The sequence below is a fragment of the Gobius niger genome, assembly GCF_951799975.1.
Source record: "Gobius niger genome assembly, chromosome: 20".
Classification (NCBI taxonomy): Eukaryota; Metazoa; Chordata; class Actinopteri; order Gobiiformes; family Gobiidae; genus Gobius; species Gobius niger.
The window spans coordinates 20988947-21006849 of record NC_136871.1 but is presented as its reverse complement, the minus strand read 5'-3'; the positions used below and the strand labels follow the sequence as shown (position 1 = coordinate 21006849).

The following is a 17903-nucleotide window of genomic DNA, read 5'->3' as shown; positions in this document are numbered from 1 at the left end:
AGTGATTGCAAACTGCACCGTAAAACTAAAATCTGACTTCAAGTGTCAATTCATAAATCCATGAATGCGTTGTAGCTTGGACTCCCATGCAGTTCATTTGGAATCCACTTTTTATTAGACTAAATATCTTAAAATTGCATAATCTTGTTGATGTTTGCACAGCAGTGGTGATGTACAAAGCTCACAATCTCATGCTCCCTCAGTGTTTACAGGAGATGTTTCAAACTAGAGAATCTATATACAACCTTAGAGGAACTGATCTGCTACAAAAACCTATGGCGCACAGTAATACTAAGAGGAGGTGTTTATCAGTCAAAACTATTAAAGCATTTAAGAAAATGTATAAGTTAAACATGATAGAGAAGTATAGAACACTTGAATGAACCATTAGAAAAGAAGTTGATCGTGGATACATAGCATAATTTCTGATTGTTGACGTTTAAGTTTTGTGCTTAAGTGTTACCATCGTTGGTATTAAGAAAGTGTATAATGTGTCATCTTTGGACACAGAGTCACAGTTGTAAAAGGGGTTAGGCAGAATAAGTCTTGGCTTCAGCCTAAACCCCTTTCGGTCAGGCATCATTTAGATTAAATTCTTAATGTATGTGTTTTCTTATTGTATAATGTCTAAGATCTTTGGAAAATATGTGACATGTGATTTAAATGTTCATAATGACCGAAAAAAATAAATTTACTAACTAACTAACTTGAGCAAGAACATAAATCATAAAGAATTAACGGTGGAGGTCTACGTTTTAACAATATGGGATGAGGTTTGGAATCATCCTCACTGACTAACCTCATCCCGTATAGCGGCATCGTCCAGTTTCATGAAAAACTGCTCACTGCTCGAGTCATTGTTCCCTTCAGCCTCCTGCTCCATTTGCTGTGCCTGAATAGCACTCTTGTCCGTGCCTGCCTTGAGCGGACACGGTGTGGGGTGGACTGTGTGCAGGTGTTTCGCGGCAGAGCTGCGGATAAACGAGGCGCGGGCAGTGGAGGAAGACACCTTGGCGTCATTGCATTTTCATCCTTTCAGCTTGAAAAATGGTGCAACTTTGTGCATTTTTTATGGGCTGTGTTGGAAAAATTACATCTTTAATGAAATCTGTTAAAGTGTGAATGAGGAAGATTGCTAAAGCCCATCAGAGGATGAGAGATTTGTTCAGTAATAGCACATGATAGGGTCTCTAAAAGGCCAAAATGCTGGGTCAGATAATATACTATCGATTTCTTCATCATTTAACAGGATGAAAATACAAACTTCAGCATTTTCTATTTCATCAGTTAGTGCACTACAGCCAGCAGGATGATTAAACAATTGACTAAACCAACAAATACAACTAACAATTTGTTTGAGAGGACAGCTAACCTGGAATAGAGACACTAAATACTCATTCATGGCCGATGTGAGGAGTGAATGTAGAAAAGTGAGCACCACGTGTCACTATGTGTGTCCACTGCTGCAAAATGATAAAACATAACAATAAAACAATCCCTTCAAATTGAGAAATCGCTAAAGGGCCAGATCACGACTCATTTATAAATTGTCATGACGTCCGAGTGGAATTCAATATCCTTGTCCTTGCCATACTTTTTTTTTTTTTTAAATCATGTGACATTTGTAATTGTTGAAATAAATCTCCCAGACTCTGGTGGCGAGAATGAGATCATTCTGCACGTCTATGTCCTGTTCCCTTTATTCTGTCTTTATGATGACGTTTTTATCTCTCTCTCCCTGTTTCAGGGCGGACAAGAGTTTCTCCAGGACCAGAGTCTTATGGTGAGTCTTCATTCATGCATGATTGTTCATAAATATACAAAAACAGTGACATATATATGAGATGAGTCTTCTGTCCATGTTTTCCCCTGTATTTTCCAAAATGTATTATTACAAAAATCATTATAGCACATTCAGATATCTACCAATGGGGATTAGCGTCAATATCTTCTTCTCTTCAGATCCATTGTATATCCCTGGAGTTGTGTTTTTGTGCGCTCTAAACTGAAAATGCACCTTCCATTGCTACAGTATTTTCAAGGCCGTTGACTCAGCGTGCTGCAAAGGAGTACAGCACTAGACTTTGATTTGTCCATCAGCATTTCGTACAGTCAGCAGCCTATGGGACGGATTCAGCTATGAAAGGCTTTTCCATCTTTAATCCTTCAATAGAAAAAAAAAAAGGATGATCTTAAAACGGTGAAGAGTGGCTATTAAAGTCTTTGCTGCTTCTCTGTTTCTGACTAAAATAACAAAAGACTTCCCTTTGTCGTGACTTTAGACGGAAATGAATCTCAAATTGAATGTAAGGCTTGTATTGCTGTTTCCTTACCTGCAGTTGAATGAAGACATGTGTAAGTATTATGCAAATTGCAGCGTCCAGATGTTTTTGCGGTTGCTCTACCTGCCAGCTGTCCTCTCAGAACTGCTAAAAGTGAATATTCATTACGTAGAGTTCCTGTGGCGCGATGATCGACGAGCCTGAGTTTGGTTTTCCTGCCAACAGCGTGAATGCGTTCCTCATCTGTTTATCAGCATTTTGTCCTTTTGTTTGCAACGCTGCCAGACAGACGCTATGCTAAGTAAGGAGAGAAAAAAGAGCGCTTGAGAATGCGCTATAGGGGGACTGAGAGACATAATCGGAAAATGTAAATTCTCCTCATTGCTCGCCAAAAGCACTCAACAAAGCAAAGAACATTACATTTTAGACAACCATTCTTGATCGCACAACAACCAAGAGTTCTTATCATTTGATCCTTCTTTACCAAACATGATCTATCTGCTTGTTATCGATAACTACTAACTTTGCATTTTTGGGGAGCATTTATAAATGTCTTTGTTTGAGGTCTCATACCGAGAGTGCATGTGTCATCTTTACTCAGAAGCAGAGAGAGGATTTAATTACATTATTATAAGTGCTGTGGTTTTTATTGTGGTCTGTGTAGTTCCTTCTTTATGCTTGTCCTGTTGTTGCCTGTGACTGTCGGGAGGCTTTACTGAATCTGTCAGGATGTATTTTTGGGTGCTTTTGTGTTTCATTCCTCACAACTATCACCCTGCTGCCGGTACAGCGATGACACTCTGCCATTGTTTTGTCTGGTCAAGCCAAATAAATGAATGCGTTCTCTCAGGAAAAAGGATTATCTAAAAGTTTTAAAACGAGGCTATTTTCTCTAAGAGCTGCTATTTGACAGCGCTAAACTGCTCACCTCGGAGCGTTCCCAATTAGGCCCTCATTAAGTTGATTGCTCTTGATAATGACGCTGCTTATCTCTATCAGTAACATGCTCACACTGCGCTGGAGAGAGAAAGTGAACAAATATAGTTTTTCCGACAAAAGCTGTTGGAATATTTCTGTGGCAATCGGACCCCTAATCATAAGTGAAATTAACATTAATGAAAAAGGAGAGCAATTTTATCAGGATACGCACTGGGATGTCACGATGAATTTTAATCAAAATGGTTCAGTGAGAGACCTTCCAGGAACAGAAGCCATGGTTTGCACGTGCTGCTGTACAGTCGGGACTGCTCTGAGACAACTGTCTGAGTGATGCAGCGATCTAAGTGGAAATGAAGTGGTCTTCTGTCGAGTGGTGGAGCAAAGTAAGCTGAAGAGGCTCCTAATTGGTGATCTCTGTTCTTCATCACTGTTAATGGCTGCTCAGTGTCCCTAATGGGCCAGTGATGTGAGGAGAAAGCTAACAGGGGAACAAAGAGAGGACAGTATCTGGATGGAAATCAAGGTAGAAACTTGTTGTTGTCTGGTGTTTGCTGCTGACTTAGAGTCTGCCAAATGATTTGTCATGAGGGAAAATGGGTTTTGGCTAAAAAACAGCAAGATGAAGTGTGCTTGACGTTGGTGAGACTTGCCTTTTTGTTTCTATTTTGTAAACATATACTTGAGCTTTAAAGGAACAGGCCACCGTTTATCCATACTGAGACACGTTCTTACCTGAGCTTAGACGAGTTGATGTGTACCTGTCTGGTAAATGTGTGTGCCGCACAAGTCACGCACAACGACCAAAGATGTTAGTATTTGGCCCCTCCCAATGTATTCCTATAGCTCCAAACGGGGTGATAGAGGCGACCACGCTCTTCCACGGGCACGCACAAAGACCAGACAGGTACGTATCAACTCGTCTAAGCTCGTCTTTCTCACACCACATTGTCAGCAGAGATGAGGCTGACCGCGCTGATGCCTCCTTGACCCTTTAGTCTTACAGGTCTGTGTCAGTGGTCATTGATATGTTTGCCCAGTCCAAAAGACGACCAATAGCCCTCATAGACACGAGTGCTTACTGTGCATTTCTCCCTGCCACGCTTCATCAGGCCCGCCACTAAATATAGATGTATCTACAAGTTAATTGGAAATCTCAGGCTTATTGCGCGGGTAATGTTACGAGGAATTGTCGCCATTTAACCACCAGTGGGAGGTTGCATTGGGGTAATGAAGCTCTACAACATCCGAGTTATGAAATTTAAGGGGCACAAAAAAAAAAACTGATGACGCACTACATTACGTTTTGCTCCAGTCTTGAAAATGAAATTGATGACGTAAATGCAGTAAGTATTACCTTGATGTTTCTGATCACACAAGGGAGTCATAGTCACTGTTAACGAAATAATTTACGTAGTGCATGTTTTGAGGAAAGAAGACGTTTGATCTTGTGCCTCTATGAGTTGATAATACAATCACCTGAATGCAATTCTGAATGCAAAATTGTACAATGGCAAATAAAGCACTTACTTACTTACTTGATGATGAATAAATCATCATCAATGTCAACAATGCTTCGATTGTAAACACGTATTGATCTTGGCCCTGCAAAGGCTTTGTTGGAGGCATGACTCTTTGTAGTTTTTTTATGTTAACATGCAGGACAGGTAGCTGACCTAAAGCTTTCCCTCCGGCTGTGATTAGAGACCTTGAACTGGTCCAATCTGGTCTAGGTTTTTGTGCAGGGGAGGTGAATGAACTGAATACAAATGTACTGTATATTTAACAGGCACATTTCAAAAGAAAACTAATCATGTTGCTCTTTAGTGAATAGGCTCCTGCGTTTGGCTCATCTGTGACTTCTGCACTCTCATTCTTAGTTTAGGCTCAGGAGTCTCTGCCAAAGCCAGTGCAGCGGACCACACAAAGAAGGGGTAATTACAGGAGCTGACAGGTTTCCGCATTATTAATCCATTCCCCATACTCCGAGATGGTAAGATGAATTATATAGCCACAGCTACCCTGTGGTATTCTGATAACAGCAAGGCTGCCAGTCTACGCCTTCGAGCCCTCTAGCCACCCTCAAACACTTACAGATGAATAATGTTTCCACACAGTCTCCCTTCCTGGTACTAAACAGAGCCATCTTCCATGGCCATACCACATTGTGAATGCCCAATCTCGTGGCCTGAGTGATAGAATAGTGCATCGTATTGGCACAGATGTTAGTCGCTTCAATTCTATCAGTATACACCAAGGGCAGCTTTGGCTACATGAGTGTGGAGTAAACAAAAAACATTTGTGTGATTTGTGTCATGCAAAAGGCACTGCCAAAATGAGAGAGAGCTTCAATTGTGATTTTACAACTGTACAACTAAATTGTGTGCGTGTTTGGAGGTCATAGATATATAGATATAAGGAGAACATGCAAACTCCACACAGAAAGGCCCTGCACAGTCTAGAATTTGAACTTACTTGCTGTGTGGCTTGTTCTCTCGCTTTGAGATCAGATATTGCCACAGTGGTTTGGCCTTAAGGTTGGTTTAATCAGAGTACTATGGCTCCGCTTCCAATTGCTGAGTTTTGAACCCAGAACTTTCAAACTATTCATTTATAATATTACGTTTATTAAATTAAAAATGCCACTAGCTGTGCATCTTACTTTTACATTGTTACCATGTTCTTTTCTTACTTGTCGCACTTTACCAAATTCAGCAATTTGTTGTTTGCTTCCCTTTTGCAAACGTTAAATTTAGTTTGTCACCCATGGAAAAGTGCTGACAGTCAGGCACACTCATCTCCATAGTAAACGCAGGGGGTGCTACTAATGAAAAGCAAAGGAATCTCAACATGACCCATATACACCACTGCTCTTGTAATTACTCACCATCTGATTTGGCTGACAGCACTGTATTCCCGCATGGACTGAGACTGATAATTTGTTTAGTCAACCACCCGGCGACCTGGTTTGACTCTCGTTTGTTCTGTCTCGTGCTGGCAAAGTTCCCCCTTTAATCTCCTGCTCCTCCTCCCTGTCAGATTACTTCACGCTGGGGCATCCATGTTGGTTCGACTTTTATCCCACAGTCTGCCTTCACGGTCTGCTCAGTCTTGGCTTACTTCAGGTGTTCCCCCAGGGCAGTGCTTCTTAAACTTTTCACAGCAAGCAACACTCAGACATTTTTGGTTTTAGTACCAGCAAATCGAGAAGAGTAACAGAGGACGTTTTTTTATGGATATGGGGTGAAACATCTTCAATTTCAAAAGAGGACAAAAGATCAATAAATCAGTCTCTAAGTCAAACATCGAGAAAAAACACAAGTACCATGATACACATTGTACAATTTGAACAGCATTGAACAAACTGAAAGACGGTTTTGTAACTCCAGAATAGGGTGTGTTGATGTTTCCCATTGTGGTATATTATGCTTGTGCTCTGGGCGGATGGTAACGTTATATTCAGGGTGTGTGGGGGAGTTGACTGCAGGCTGGACTCGCATCCCATCTCAGTTTTGGCTTTACCAGACTCTGCATATTGATTTTCGTTGTTGTTTGTGCTACCGTTACCGGAGTCCCGCCAGAGCCAACCCTCCCGAGCAGCAGCTGAGCCTGTGTGAAGGTAATGCCTCAGAGGAAGGATGCAGCAGGCGGAGGTTCAGGCCAGCACCGGAGAAGGTTCTCTGATTCATTTCTGCTCAAAGTGGAACACATTTGGTAAAGTAATCCCCCTGCATATATGCACACAATCTCAGTATCTACGCTTCAGGACTTTTACGGCGTAGTTGCTGGCTTCACTAGTTTTCTTGTTCACTTGTCTTGTCTTCAGCATTAAGTTGTGTGTATATCAGCATATTCTTTAAAGGGATATTTTAGGATTTTTGACGCAGGGACTCATTTCCTAGTTATCCAGAGTGTTGTTGATTCCTGGAGATATATATATTTTAATTCATGCAGTCCTTATATTTGAAGAGTTTAGCGGTGCTAGGCTAGTGCTAAGCTAGCACATGTCTATGGTAACTAGTAGCCTGCATTAAAAACAGTCTGACCCAAGCACAGTGCACCTGAGGCAAATCACTTATAACACCAGACTACCCATATATTGACTGAATCATTTTTAAAATAAAACCATTTTGCATTTAAAGAGGGGGTATTATGCTTTTTTCAATCACATAGCACCAGTCTATAGCACACAATGATGACCAAACCTTCTGTTGGTCTGTAAATGCAGTAGAGATTAGATCGCGCCCAAAAAATCAAGCCCGACCCGACCCAGCCCGGGTCAGCCCGAACCCGAAACAAACCCGACGTAAATAATTATTTATTTAAGGCTCAGATAGGTGCATCTGCACAGCAGCACCATGTTTGCGAGGTACGCGGCTACGCGCACGTGCACGCAGCAGTAGCGCACATACCTGGGTGGGCAGAGACGTGCGCGGCGCGGAGCAGCCAGCGCCGCAGCTCAATGTGTCTTGTCTCCTCTTTACCGTCTCCTCTTTTCCGTATCTCTCTCTCCTCCTCCATGTTTCATAAACATCGTGCTCTACAAAAGCTACTTTTTACACAGTAACAGGAACCAAACTGCTTATTTATCCACTGTTAATGAAACGCTGTCCTGAGAGAAAGAGTGAAGAGTGATGTCCTCTGTGTGGCGCCGGTATCACAGCCTGACCATGCTGCTTAAACCTGACAACACAGCAGCACGTGCGCCCGCCCCCCGCACCTGCACCACCTCCCAGACTCCTCTATTTTATATTGCGTATTGCCACATTTTGTATCCAGTAGACTCCGTCTATTGCATAGATTTTTATTAGAGATTATAATGACATTAATAAACCTCTAAAATGCAGTACATTAGAATAACTGCCTTGTATGAAATTGCTCTCTCAAAATGGCTGTAGTGAATGTCTTGTCTCTTTAAGAACCTCTGACCCTTTCCGACACGCCCCCTCCACACGCTGTCTGTGGCATCAGTGGGGAGGGGGTTCTGCTGAGGAGCAGTGGTTGGTTACTCGGCTGGTGACGAAAGCTCGGAGGCGTCTCCAGGAGGTGATGGCGTTCCTAGGAGGACCCAGGCAAACCTATCCCTAAAATGGCTGCCATCAGAGTTTTCACAGATTACTCAAAAATACGTGAATGTGCCAAGGCAACACTTCAGGCATGTTTTTAATGAGGGAATGACATAATAACATGATGTAAAGCTTGAAAAAGTCAATTTTGCATAATAACTTAAAAATAACTCATATTTGAGCAGCATCAGCTTCCTGGTTTAAGCTACGCAGCGGCGGAGTGATCTGCGATCGGATCTACAGTAGTTTGTTTACCTGCGGCCGGCATTACTACATATGGAATTCACAAAGGAGCTTTCTACAAATCAGATATGGCAATGTTTGGAGGACTACCCGATGATTTTGAAGAGGTTTTTAATGCAGGCTAATAGTTACCATAGACCTGCGCTAGCTCTCTTCAAATATCAGGACTGCATGAATTAAAAAAAAATAGAACTAGGAAATGAGACCTCCTTTAATGGTACTTGTTATCAAGTGTTGCTGAAGGGATGTTTTTGTTGTGAGATCAGGAATATGGATTTATTGCAAAAAATAACAACAACAACAAAATCTCGACTTGATCAGTGATACTCCTGGCATCGCACTACATTTAATGTTTTGTGTTGCATATGGTGTAAAGTTTGTGGATAGACTAGTATCCAGCTATTTTCAAAAACGACTTGAATTGATAGTTGATTTTCACTTATTTTCGTAGTTACTTTGTACAGCCACAAGATGGCATGAAGCAACTCGTACCAACCAACACAATGTTATGCATAAACCACCAATTGCAGCAGGTTACCCATATCATATGAAGGATTTGACTACTTTGGTGTTTTACTATTGCACTCTTTCATCCAGCAATGATTACTCCACGTTAGAGGTCCCTGGTATTTCCTGTTTTCTGTATAAATATTTGAAAATGTGCATAGCAACTGAGGCTTTTTGGCTAACTGCCTTTCACTAATGTCTCAACTGGACAAGGCCTTGTTACCATAATTATTCTCAAGAGTTTTTTTTTTTTTTTACAGTATTCAGAAAAGCTGTCAGCGCTTGGCTGTTAACAGCACAATGTGGAATTAAAATTGCTCTTGTTTTTCCCAAAACATTGCTTTCAAGCCCATTTGGTCATTTTTGAATGATCAGAATGCGTTATTAGCAATGGCAGCCCAGAGTGAGTGAGCAAACCAACAGCAATAGATGGATAGACAGGGGAGGGAGGTAGAGATGAGAAAGAAAGAGGAGACAGCACACGCAACAGAAGAGAAAGAGGATGGCGTTTTGTGCCTGCCTCCAGAGCAGAAACATGTGAGCAGGGAATCGGATAAAGAAAGGGAGGGCAATACTCGGAGGATCAGCTGAGCGGAGGCAGCAGCAGGTGTAGCACACAGAGGCTGGAACTGAGGCGAAGCACTGCGTTTTGGAGTTGCACAGATTGGAGCTAAAAGATAGTGAGATAAAACAGATTACTTTGAGATTGAGATGATGAAGATTTGATGCTCTGTAAAGGTCAGTACCCACTCTTCACAACAAACTTTCCATTGCTCTGACCATGTGTGCGCACAGGATGCCGCTGACTGGCATCTTGAGTAAATGTCTTTGCTTTCATTGTGCATTAGCTGCTGCACTTGATTAGATTAGTTGCTGTCTACTAAGTGGACCTGCACAGCTTAGGGGCTTTATGTGTCTGTGTCCATCTCTTCATCTGGACAAAGGAAACATTCAGCTAACGTCCCAAAGGCAAAAAAAGAAAATGAGACTTTATGGAGCCTTTTGTAATATTAAAAGCACAGATATAATGCATTTTGTTAGCAAAAGAAAATACCATATACTTCTCCTGAGAAACGCAATTGATACGCTGTCATACATTGCATTGTGTCAAATATTATTGAGCTAAAATGTCAAGTATATCTTTGAGCTATTTCAGCAACTTGTATTGCTCTGATATTGACAGGGATTATGAATAAAGTGCTAATCATATACATTTACTGATGCAACACCAAATAGAAAACATTATATATACATATGTATGTATGTATGTATGTATGTATGTATGTATGTATGTATGTATGTATGTATGTATGTATGTATGTATGTATGTATGTATGTATGTATGTATGTATGTATGTATGTATGTATGTATGTATGTATGTATGTATGTATGTATGTATGTATGTATGTATGTATACAGTATGTATGTACAGTATATATATGATGTTTTCTATTTGGTATATATATATTATAATCTCCGCGGGTGGTCTCTCCTTTTCCTCCAAGCTCGGGTCCTCTACCAGAGGCCTGGGAGCTTGAGGGTTCTGCACAGAGTCTTTGCTGTTCCTAGAACTGCACTTTTTTGGACTGAGATGTCTGATGTATTTCCTGGGATCTGCTGTAGCCCTCCTCCAGTTTGGGGGTCACTGCCCCGAGGGCCCCAACGACCACGGGCACCACTGATGCCACTCTCCAGGCCTTCTCCAGCTCTTCTCTGAACCCCTGGTATTTCTCTTGTTTCTCATGTTCCTTTTTCCTGATGTTGAAGTCACTTGGTATTGCTGTCAACCACAAAGGCTTTTCTCTGCTCTTTGTCCACCACCGCAATGTCCGGTTGGTTCGCCATTACCATTCTGTCCGGACACGGACTTCCAGTCTATATCTGGAAGTCCCACAGGATCTTGGCTCATTCTCTACCACCTTTGGAGGTGTTTCCCACTTTGACCTTGGGGTTTCCAGCCCATACTCTGCACAGATGTTCCTGTACACTATACCAGCCACTTGGTTATGGCGCGCCATGTAAGCTTTCCCTGCCAGCATCTTACACCCTGCAGATATGTGATGGTCTGTCCCAAGAGCCTTTTTGCACAGTCTACACCTGGGGTCTTGTCTGGTGCGGTAGATCTAGACCTCCATTGCTCTGGTACTCAAGGCCTGCTCGTTAACTGCCTATCCATCTGCCCAGGTCTGTGCCTCAGACTTATTGGTATGACTGTGTCCTCTACACTTAAGGGCAGAGGAGGCTGCTGTACAGAGGTGTCATGTTGTTAAGACGACCAATTCTATTGGGCGGCACGGTAGCGCAGCGGTTAGCGCTCTCGCTTCACAGCCAGAAGGTCCAGGGTACCACTAAAAACATGTACAATAGGCCAGGATGAATGATGTGTGTGAGTGAATGTGTGGTGGTGGTCAGAGGGCCCGTTGGTGCAGTCGCGACAGCGCTTCTGTCAGTCTCCAAACGTAGCTTACCACCACTGAGTATGGAGTGAATGTCCAATTGTCTCATGTAAAGAGCTTTGTGACTATGTCTGTGAAAGGCGCTATATAAATAAAGATCTTCTTCTTCTATTAAATACAGGAATTAGTTTCTTCACAAAAATAGGCTCTTTCACCACTCCCTCAAGCCATCTGGTTTCTTTAGCTAAAACTTTAACCGAATTATCATCAAAGTATTTGTTGGTGGCTTTGAGATGGCCAAATATATTGCAGCAAGCCATATATTTGGCTTGCTGCCAAACACTTAAACTACCAAGTACAGATGATTACATAAGAGCCTTTGTTTACGATGAGAAACATCTGAGAGCTTCCACAAACATTTAAATTACACAGTAATTATCTTACAAATAAATTATTATTGAAAACACAATTATTTTGAGGTGTTGTAGTTTCCGCTATAGACCTAGTTGTTATAAATTCATAAATGAATCTGTACATCTACCAGGCATAACATTAACTGATGGTTTTGACCCTTCAGTGGGGTCAGTGTCTGAATTCTTTCTTTGTAACTTTAATTTCTCCAACTAATTTGGAGCACTTCTTCTAAATGCAGAAGATAATGTCAACAAAAGTCTGCACTGTTGCTCTGCTCTTTTATTATTTGCTCTTCATTCTTTCAAACGTGGCCTCATATTTGCGTAAGCAGCTGTTTAATAAAACGGATAACCCTGACAATGTCGCTCATCAGAATGCAGAGGGTTGAAACAGGCCTTGGCTGTTTGCATTTAGAGAGTCGGCTGGTCAGGCTAGACTCTGTCTGAAGGGAAGTAGCAGCAGTGAAAGGAAATAGGTGACAGATCACATCAGTCTTCTGGAAGCAAAATATCATAGCAAGAGTTTATTTGTTTTAAGTTAATGCTGATTAACTGTTAATGCTGAGGCTATTATCATTTTTCAAGACCCATGTTCTTCAAAAATACAACATGTTCTGAGGTAGTCGCTGGACGACCCCCCGGTCTGCTAACATCTAACATCCATTTAGAGAGCTATAATGGACACTGTTTCCATTAATAGACAAAGCTAACTCTAGCGTAGAAGCACTGAGACAGATTATTCTTGACATTGTGTGAGACTTGTCCAGTGCATTCATCGGAGCAGACATGCAGTGGTCATGTTTGCTCACAATTTAGCCTTGGGCAAATGTTATATTTGTCAATTGTTATTCTCAAGAAGACAAGAGACTTACTGGTTTGACGTCCTCTAACTGGTTGCGGCAAGAGTTGAAGGAATCTTCAACTCTTGCTCGTCACCACCTGCTGCTGACGTTTATTTGGACATTATATTTGCCTGGATACTTCATTCGCCTTGTCTTATTTACTGTTCTGCTTTATTGCCTTAATGTTTGCACAGTCCTGTGAGGCAACTCCTGTTGTGATATTTGACTATACAAAACCATTGATTGATTGATCTTTGAAAACAAAGGCCAAGTATGAAGAAGAATCAACAATATGTTGTTGTCTTAAAATCCAAGGAGGATCAAGCACGCGGAGCCAAACCAATGCAGACACAGGAAGGACATGCAAACTCCACACAGAAAGGCCCAGTCCAGCCAGGGATCGAACCCGGGACTAGGGTTGGGCGATGCACATAAACTTGAGTGTTAAAGTCAAAGGGGAGGACGACTTATTCAGAGCGTCATCTGCTCCACAATATGAAGGCTCATATTACACTATTACAAATGTAAATTGGAGCTTATTATTCTCAATTTTAACGTAATGTGTAAGAAACAGTGGGTTAACGGGACAATATTTAGCTTTTGAAGCTGCGGCACTACGTGCCCGCCCAGTCCGCATGCTCCTCCATGCACCATGCCTCTTCTTCCTCTCTCCTCTCTCAGTCCTTCGTGTGTTTATCCAAATTCACGCACTCTCAGTTAGCTCCGATGTAAGATCCACTGCAGCACTATAGCTAAAAAGCTAAAATATTCCATAAATGTGAGTGTAAGACATGCTTAAAAAACTATGAAGTTGAGATTAATAATACTTATTTGTGTAGCCGCATGGTATTTTCGCAGACTAACTTGTGATGTCTCTGGCAGGCTACTTAAACTAGCACGTATATTAGTTATATTCGAGATTTCATTTACAGTGCAATCCCTGCAAAGGTTTTAGGTTTACTAGGCCTCCAGAAGATCAGTGTGTGTTTCTGACTGGAGGGGGCGTGGCATCATGATGTTCATGATTATGTTCATCAAAAAAAGACACAACTGAAAATATCAAGATACGCAAACAGACTTATCATTGACGTGTGTGCTTGCTGCTAGTTTTAGGCCGTAAAATCACCTTGGGTTGTAGAATGAATCCTTGAAGACTGCTTTAATGAGCAGGAGTGTATGGCTCGCCTTGACCCTTCATTTACTGTATGAGGAGAACTACTGCGCATCTCTTGGTGAATGATAGATTGGGATAGCAGAGGATGCTGTGCTGCCTGCTCATTTATATTTCCCGGTGCTGCCTCTAGCCATGATCAGACTGCACAAAACTGCACCCCCAATGACCTCACAGTCTACAGAGACTGCCCCTTCTTGCAATTATAATCTGTTTGGAGTGCATTTGGCGAAGTTAATGTACGTTTTTTTCAGTTTAACTTGTTTGCCACTAGTATGACCAGTGGCATGAAAATACTCTTAAAATAAATTAAAATAAATAAATAAATAAATGTAAATGCAAATAGACGCTTCAACTTGACTGACAAATGGATAACATTGTAGGCTTACCACTCAATGTGCTGCTGTTGAGGTGATGGAATGCTTTCTTCCATGCTGTTCCTATGTTATGACATCTCACGCATAGCCTTTAAGAGTGGTATTTTGTCTTGTGATAGATAAAAAAATGTATTGTTAGCTTTTTTTTTTCGTGTATATTCTTTAAATATATTTAAAAAATGTGTTAAAAGAAGGGCTTTGGTATATGTCCTCCTGTAGATGGTAAGCCTCGTCACAGAAGAAATGATTCCATAGAGCTTTGTTAAATAAGTCTGTAAATCTCACGACATTTGCAGGTGGATGGTGATGTTATTATAACGGTTATCTTCCGAAACACATTTGAGCCTAGTAGTGTTGGCGCATGTGTGAGGGCATCCTGGCACTGCTCTGTGTCAGCCGTGCCACAAACTGTCATGGTGTTAACAGTCATGGCAGCTTCAGAGTGACACAGTGACCTGCCACCTGCCTCTGCGCCACCTCAGCTGCTGCCCATCACCTGCTCCTCACTCTGTCACATTCATGGGCTGTTTACAGTTTCATTATTTTCTCTTGATAATCTTCATTTAATGCATGCTACATTTTACAGTTTTTATTTATACAGTTTTAGCTTCATTTGATTCAAGCAGTAACCATGGTAACATTTGCACTGATTGAAAGGACACTGCATTCCAGTTGTCCTCGGATGTCGGACTTTCCAAGCTCCATCCTGTTGTTTTGAACACCTCTCCGACTTGCAATACTTGGGTAACATTTGTGACCTCTGAGTTCAAAGGATTAAGAAAACACTACATGACCGTGCCCCGCATTAGAAATAGGCTACAAAAAACACCTGACTGACAGTGCTTCTACATTTAGTGCTCCTCTGCAGTTCTAAAATGCACTGCTCTGTGATGCCAATGTCAATAACGTTCACCACGAGCTACTGACAACACTGATACTGATAATTATTATTATATATCACATGTATTTGGTCATGAATGAATAAACCACACTGTTAGAGTCACAGAATAAAATCGTTCGAGCCGTGTTATGTCTGATTTCACCAGCTTATAGCTTCAATTATTTGTTTATGTCTCACAGTCATTAAACTTTATGACTTAACAACTGGAACACGGTAAGTCTGAAAGAGCTGCTTTTCAGAGAACAAATAAAACGCTGCATAATGATTGCTGCATTCATGTGGTCCCCAGGGAGAAACTTTGTTTTTGTTTTGTTTTTTTAAAAATGAGCAAAAAAAAGAACACTTGGATAAGTCAGTGAAAGAACTTGAAATAAACATAGCCCAGATTCCCTAACCTGCAAAAGCCAGACTGATGTCACAGTGCAAATAATAAGTCGGGCTCCTATTTAAATCTTTAGTGAAAAGATTAGACTTTCAAACCGTTATTGTTCAAACTGTTATTTTTAACTGATGTTAATTAAAGACCACACACTTTTTAACATAGACTATGAAACGGCAACTGCAAACTCCTTCAGAGAAAACCTATGGTGTTATGTGCAGTGTAAACCCCATGTGAATTGTTTTTAAACATCATTTATTGGTATAATATTTCTTGATATTTGAATAGACATTCTTCATTAATCTTTTGAAATTGACTGCAGCAAATTGCAGAATTTGGAAAATTATGCAATATATTTCTGACTTTCTTACTTTTTGCACATCTAATGCAGTCTTCTACTTGACCAAGGCCCGTAATGTGTTGGTTTTGTAGCATGAACCAAGAGTCATTCGACAATTATTTAAGCGCATATAAAATCGATAAGACTTTTCATGGTCTGTGCACATATTTTAATGAATCTACATCCGCCACTTCACAGTGAATTTCCTCTGTGATCCCTGCCGTAACAAATCTGATCCATGCTGCGTCATCAATTCCTCTTCATGGATGGTTGTATTTGATAAAGTGTCAGCCACTGCTGTTTTCTCTTTGTCAGATAAAGCAGAAATCCCTGACAGTGTAAATGCACAAAAACATACAAAGATAGAAGAAAGTGTGAAATGCTAAGCCCAGGCAGGAGGAAGTCTAGGCTGCCTTGTGACGCATCAGGTTATGCAGTTCTCAATCAACCTGGATTTGCACTTTATTAAAGATACTGTTCATATGGGAGGCTCGTAAATCACAGACAGTGAGTCAGTGATTTACGTGATCAACCGGTAGGAGGGAAATACTAACAATTAGTAACAATTCTTTGTGTATTTTGCATATCAAAAATCATTGTCATTGCATAGTTCTGTGTATCAATTACAAAGCAGAATTGAAGGAGATTAATGTAGTTTCAGTCATTTGGCTGTTTTACATTATGAACAGTGCAATCCCATTTTTGTAACTCATTCTAAACATAAGCCTGGTTCATTCGTGTGCACACAGCGCTTTTCTGGTTAAGCTGTTGAATTCTAAGTTCAAAGCGAGACACTACTTTTCTTCTACTGAGGCACAAAGCTGTATAGAAATGCCAGTTCTGAGAGCTTGAAGATGTTGCCAGGTGAAAGTGACATCTATCTTTTCTCTGCAGAGATCAGAGAAATGTGGCTTACATGGTACAAAAGGTTTGCTAACCGCAGCTCAGGTCAGCAGTCTCTTGTTATGAAGGCTATGTTTACTCAGAATTTAAGGTTGTCCAAATGCAAGCAAAAAATAGCCCAGAATTTTATTGTTCTACTTTTTTAATACCTCAAAATTACAATCACATAAGGTTTGGAAAGAGAACAGAACAAGATGTCACAGCTTTCAAGACAATCTTCCCCACTCGTCACACACAATGTGGCCCATTACAGACTTTCAAGTCTTTACACTTTTAAAACTTATTTTGAAGGGAAAAAAAATACTTTCTGCCTCATGTACACAATCTTTACAGTCAATGCAACAGGCAAGTCATTATGTTATGGCTCATAATGATATCCCTTTCAGCTACTTGTACAATGCTGAAACTGGAGCTGTCTTCTTATTGTAGTCTAGACTGATCCTTCTTAATGGCTTGACTTAATTGTGTTTCAGATATTTTCCGGGGCTGTGGTTGTCCAAATGAAAAAAAAAAAGCTTCTCCCATAGGCTGAACACTGCCTCACTCCCTGTCATCTGTGTGTCTCTCTTTAGGAAACAAGATGGACATATTCCTCGGATCTTTGATGAAGTAGAGCCATCACTGGACCAATCTCACTCTCCATTTCCTCCTCCTTCACTCATAAGGGTAACTCTGCGCTGTGCTGGTACTAGTCTGTTTTTGAAGTGAATGTGCAACCCAGGTGTTGCAGAAGTGTCTTGCAATACTATTTCACTCATAATTTTCCCTCAAACGTTTGGGTAACACATGAATGAACGTTGCAGTGGTGACATGTCAACACATTACTGTACTGTAGCGTACTTTCAGCTTGAGAAAATGTAAGAACACACGCCAATGAGTACACGGAAGTTGTTAAAGAGCAAACATTGAAACAAACAAATAAATAATAAATCTATGCCATTTTCTACAAATACTATGCTAGTGACATTCAGCACATGAAGCTTCAAAGTTATTGAAATAGATCATATTTACTGTATGCTGTGTTTATTAAAGTAAGTAACTCAAGCCCCTAGAGGCCATACGCGCTACTGCAGGTGTCGTAGCATGTGGCGTTTTTTTACTCATTAATTGTCCTTGAGAGTAAATACTGACAGAAAAGAGAAAGGG

The 17903-nt window shown here is 40.9% G+C and overlaps 1 protein-coding gene across 7 annotated transcripts in view; it reads left to right on the top strand.

Moving 5' to 3' along the window:
- Positions 1-17903, top strand: part of LOC306979928 (rap1 GTPase-activating protein 1-like) — a 95827-nt gene that overhangs the window by 49665 nt on the left and 28259 nt on the right. For 5 of the 7 annotated variants that reach the window (XM_079579101.1, XM_079579098.1, XM_079579099.1 and 2 more), the window contains exons 2-3: positions 1748-1783; positions 17330-17423. Coding sequence is in view for 4 of the 7 variants with exons in the window: in XM_079579098.1 (XP_079435224.1) it covers positions 1748-1783; positions 17330-17423 (130 nt within the window). In the remaining 3 variants the exon portion in view is untranslated. Of the gene's footprint in view, positions 1-1747; positions 1784-9502; positions 9773-17329; positions 17424-17903 lie in introns of those variants that run through there. The other 2 variants (XM_079579102.1, XM_079579103.1) reach the window with 2 other exon arrangements.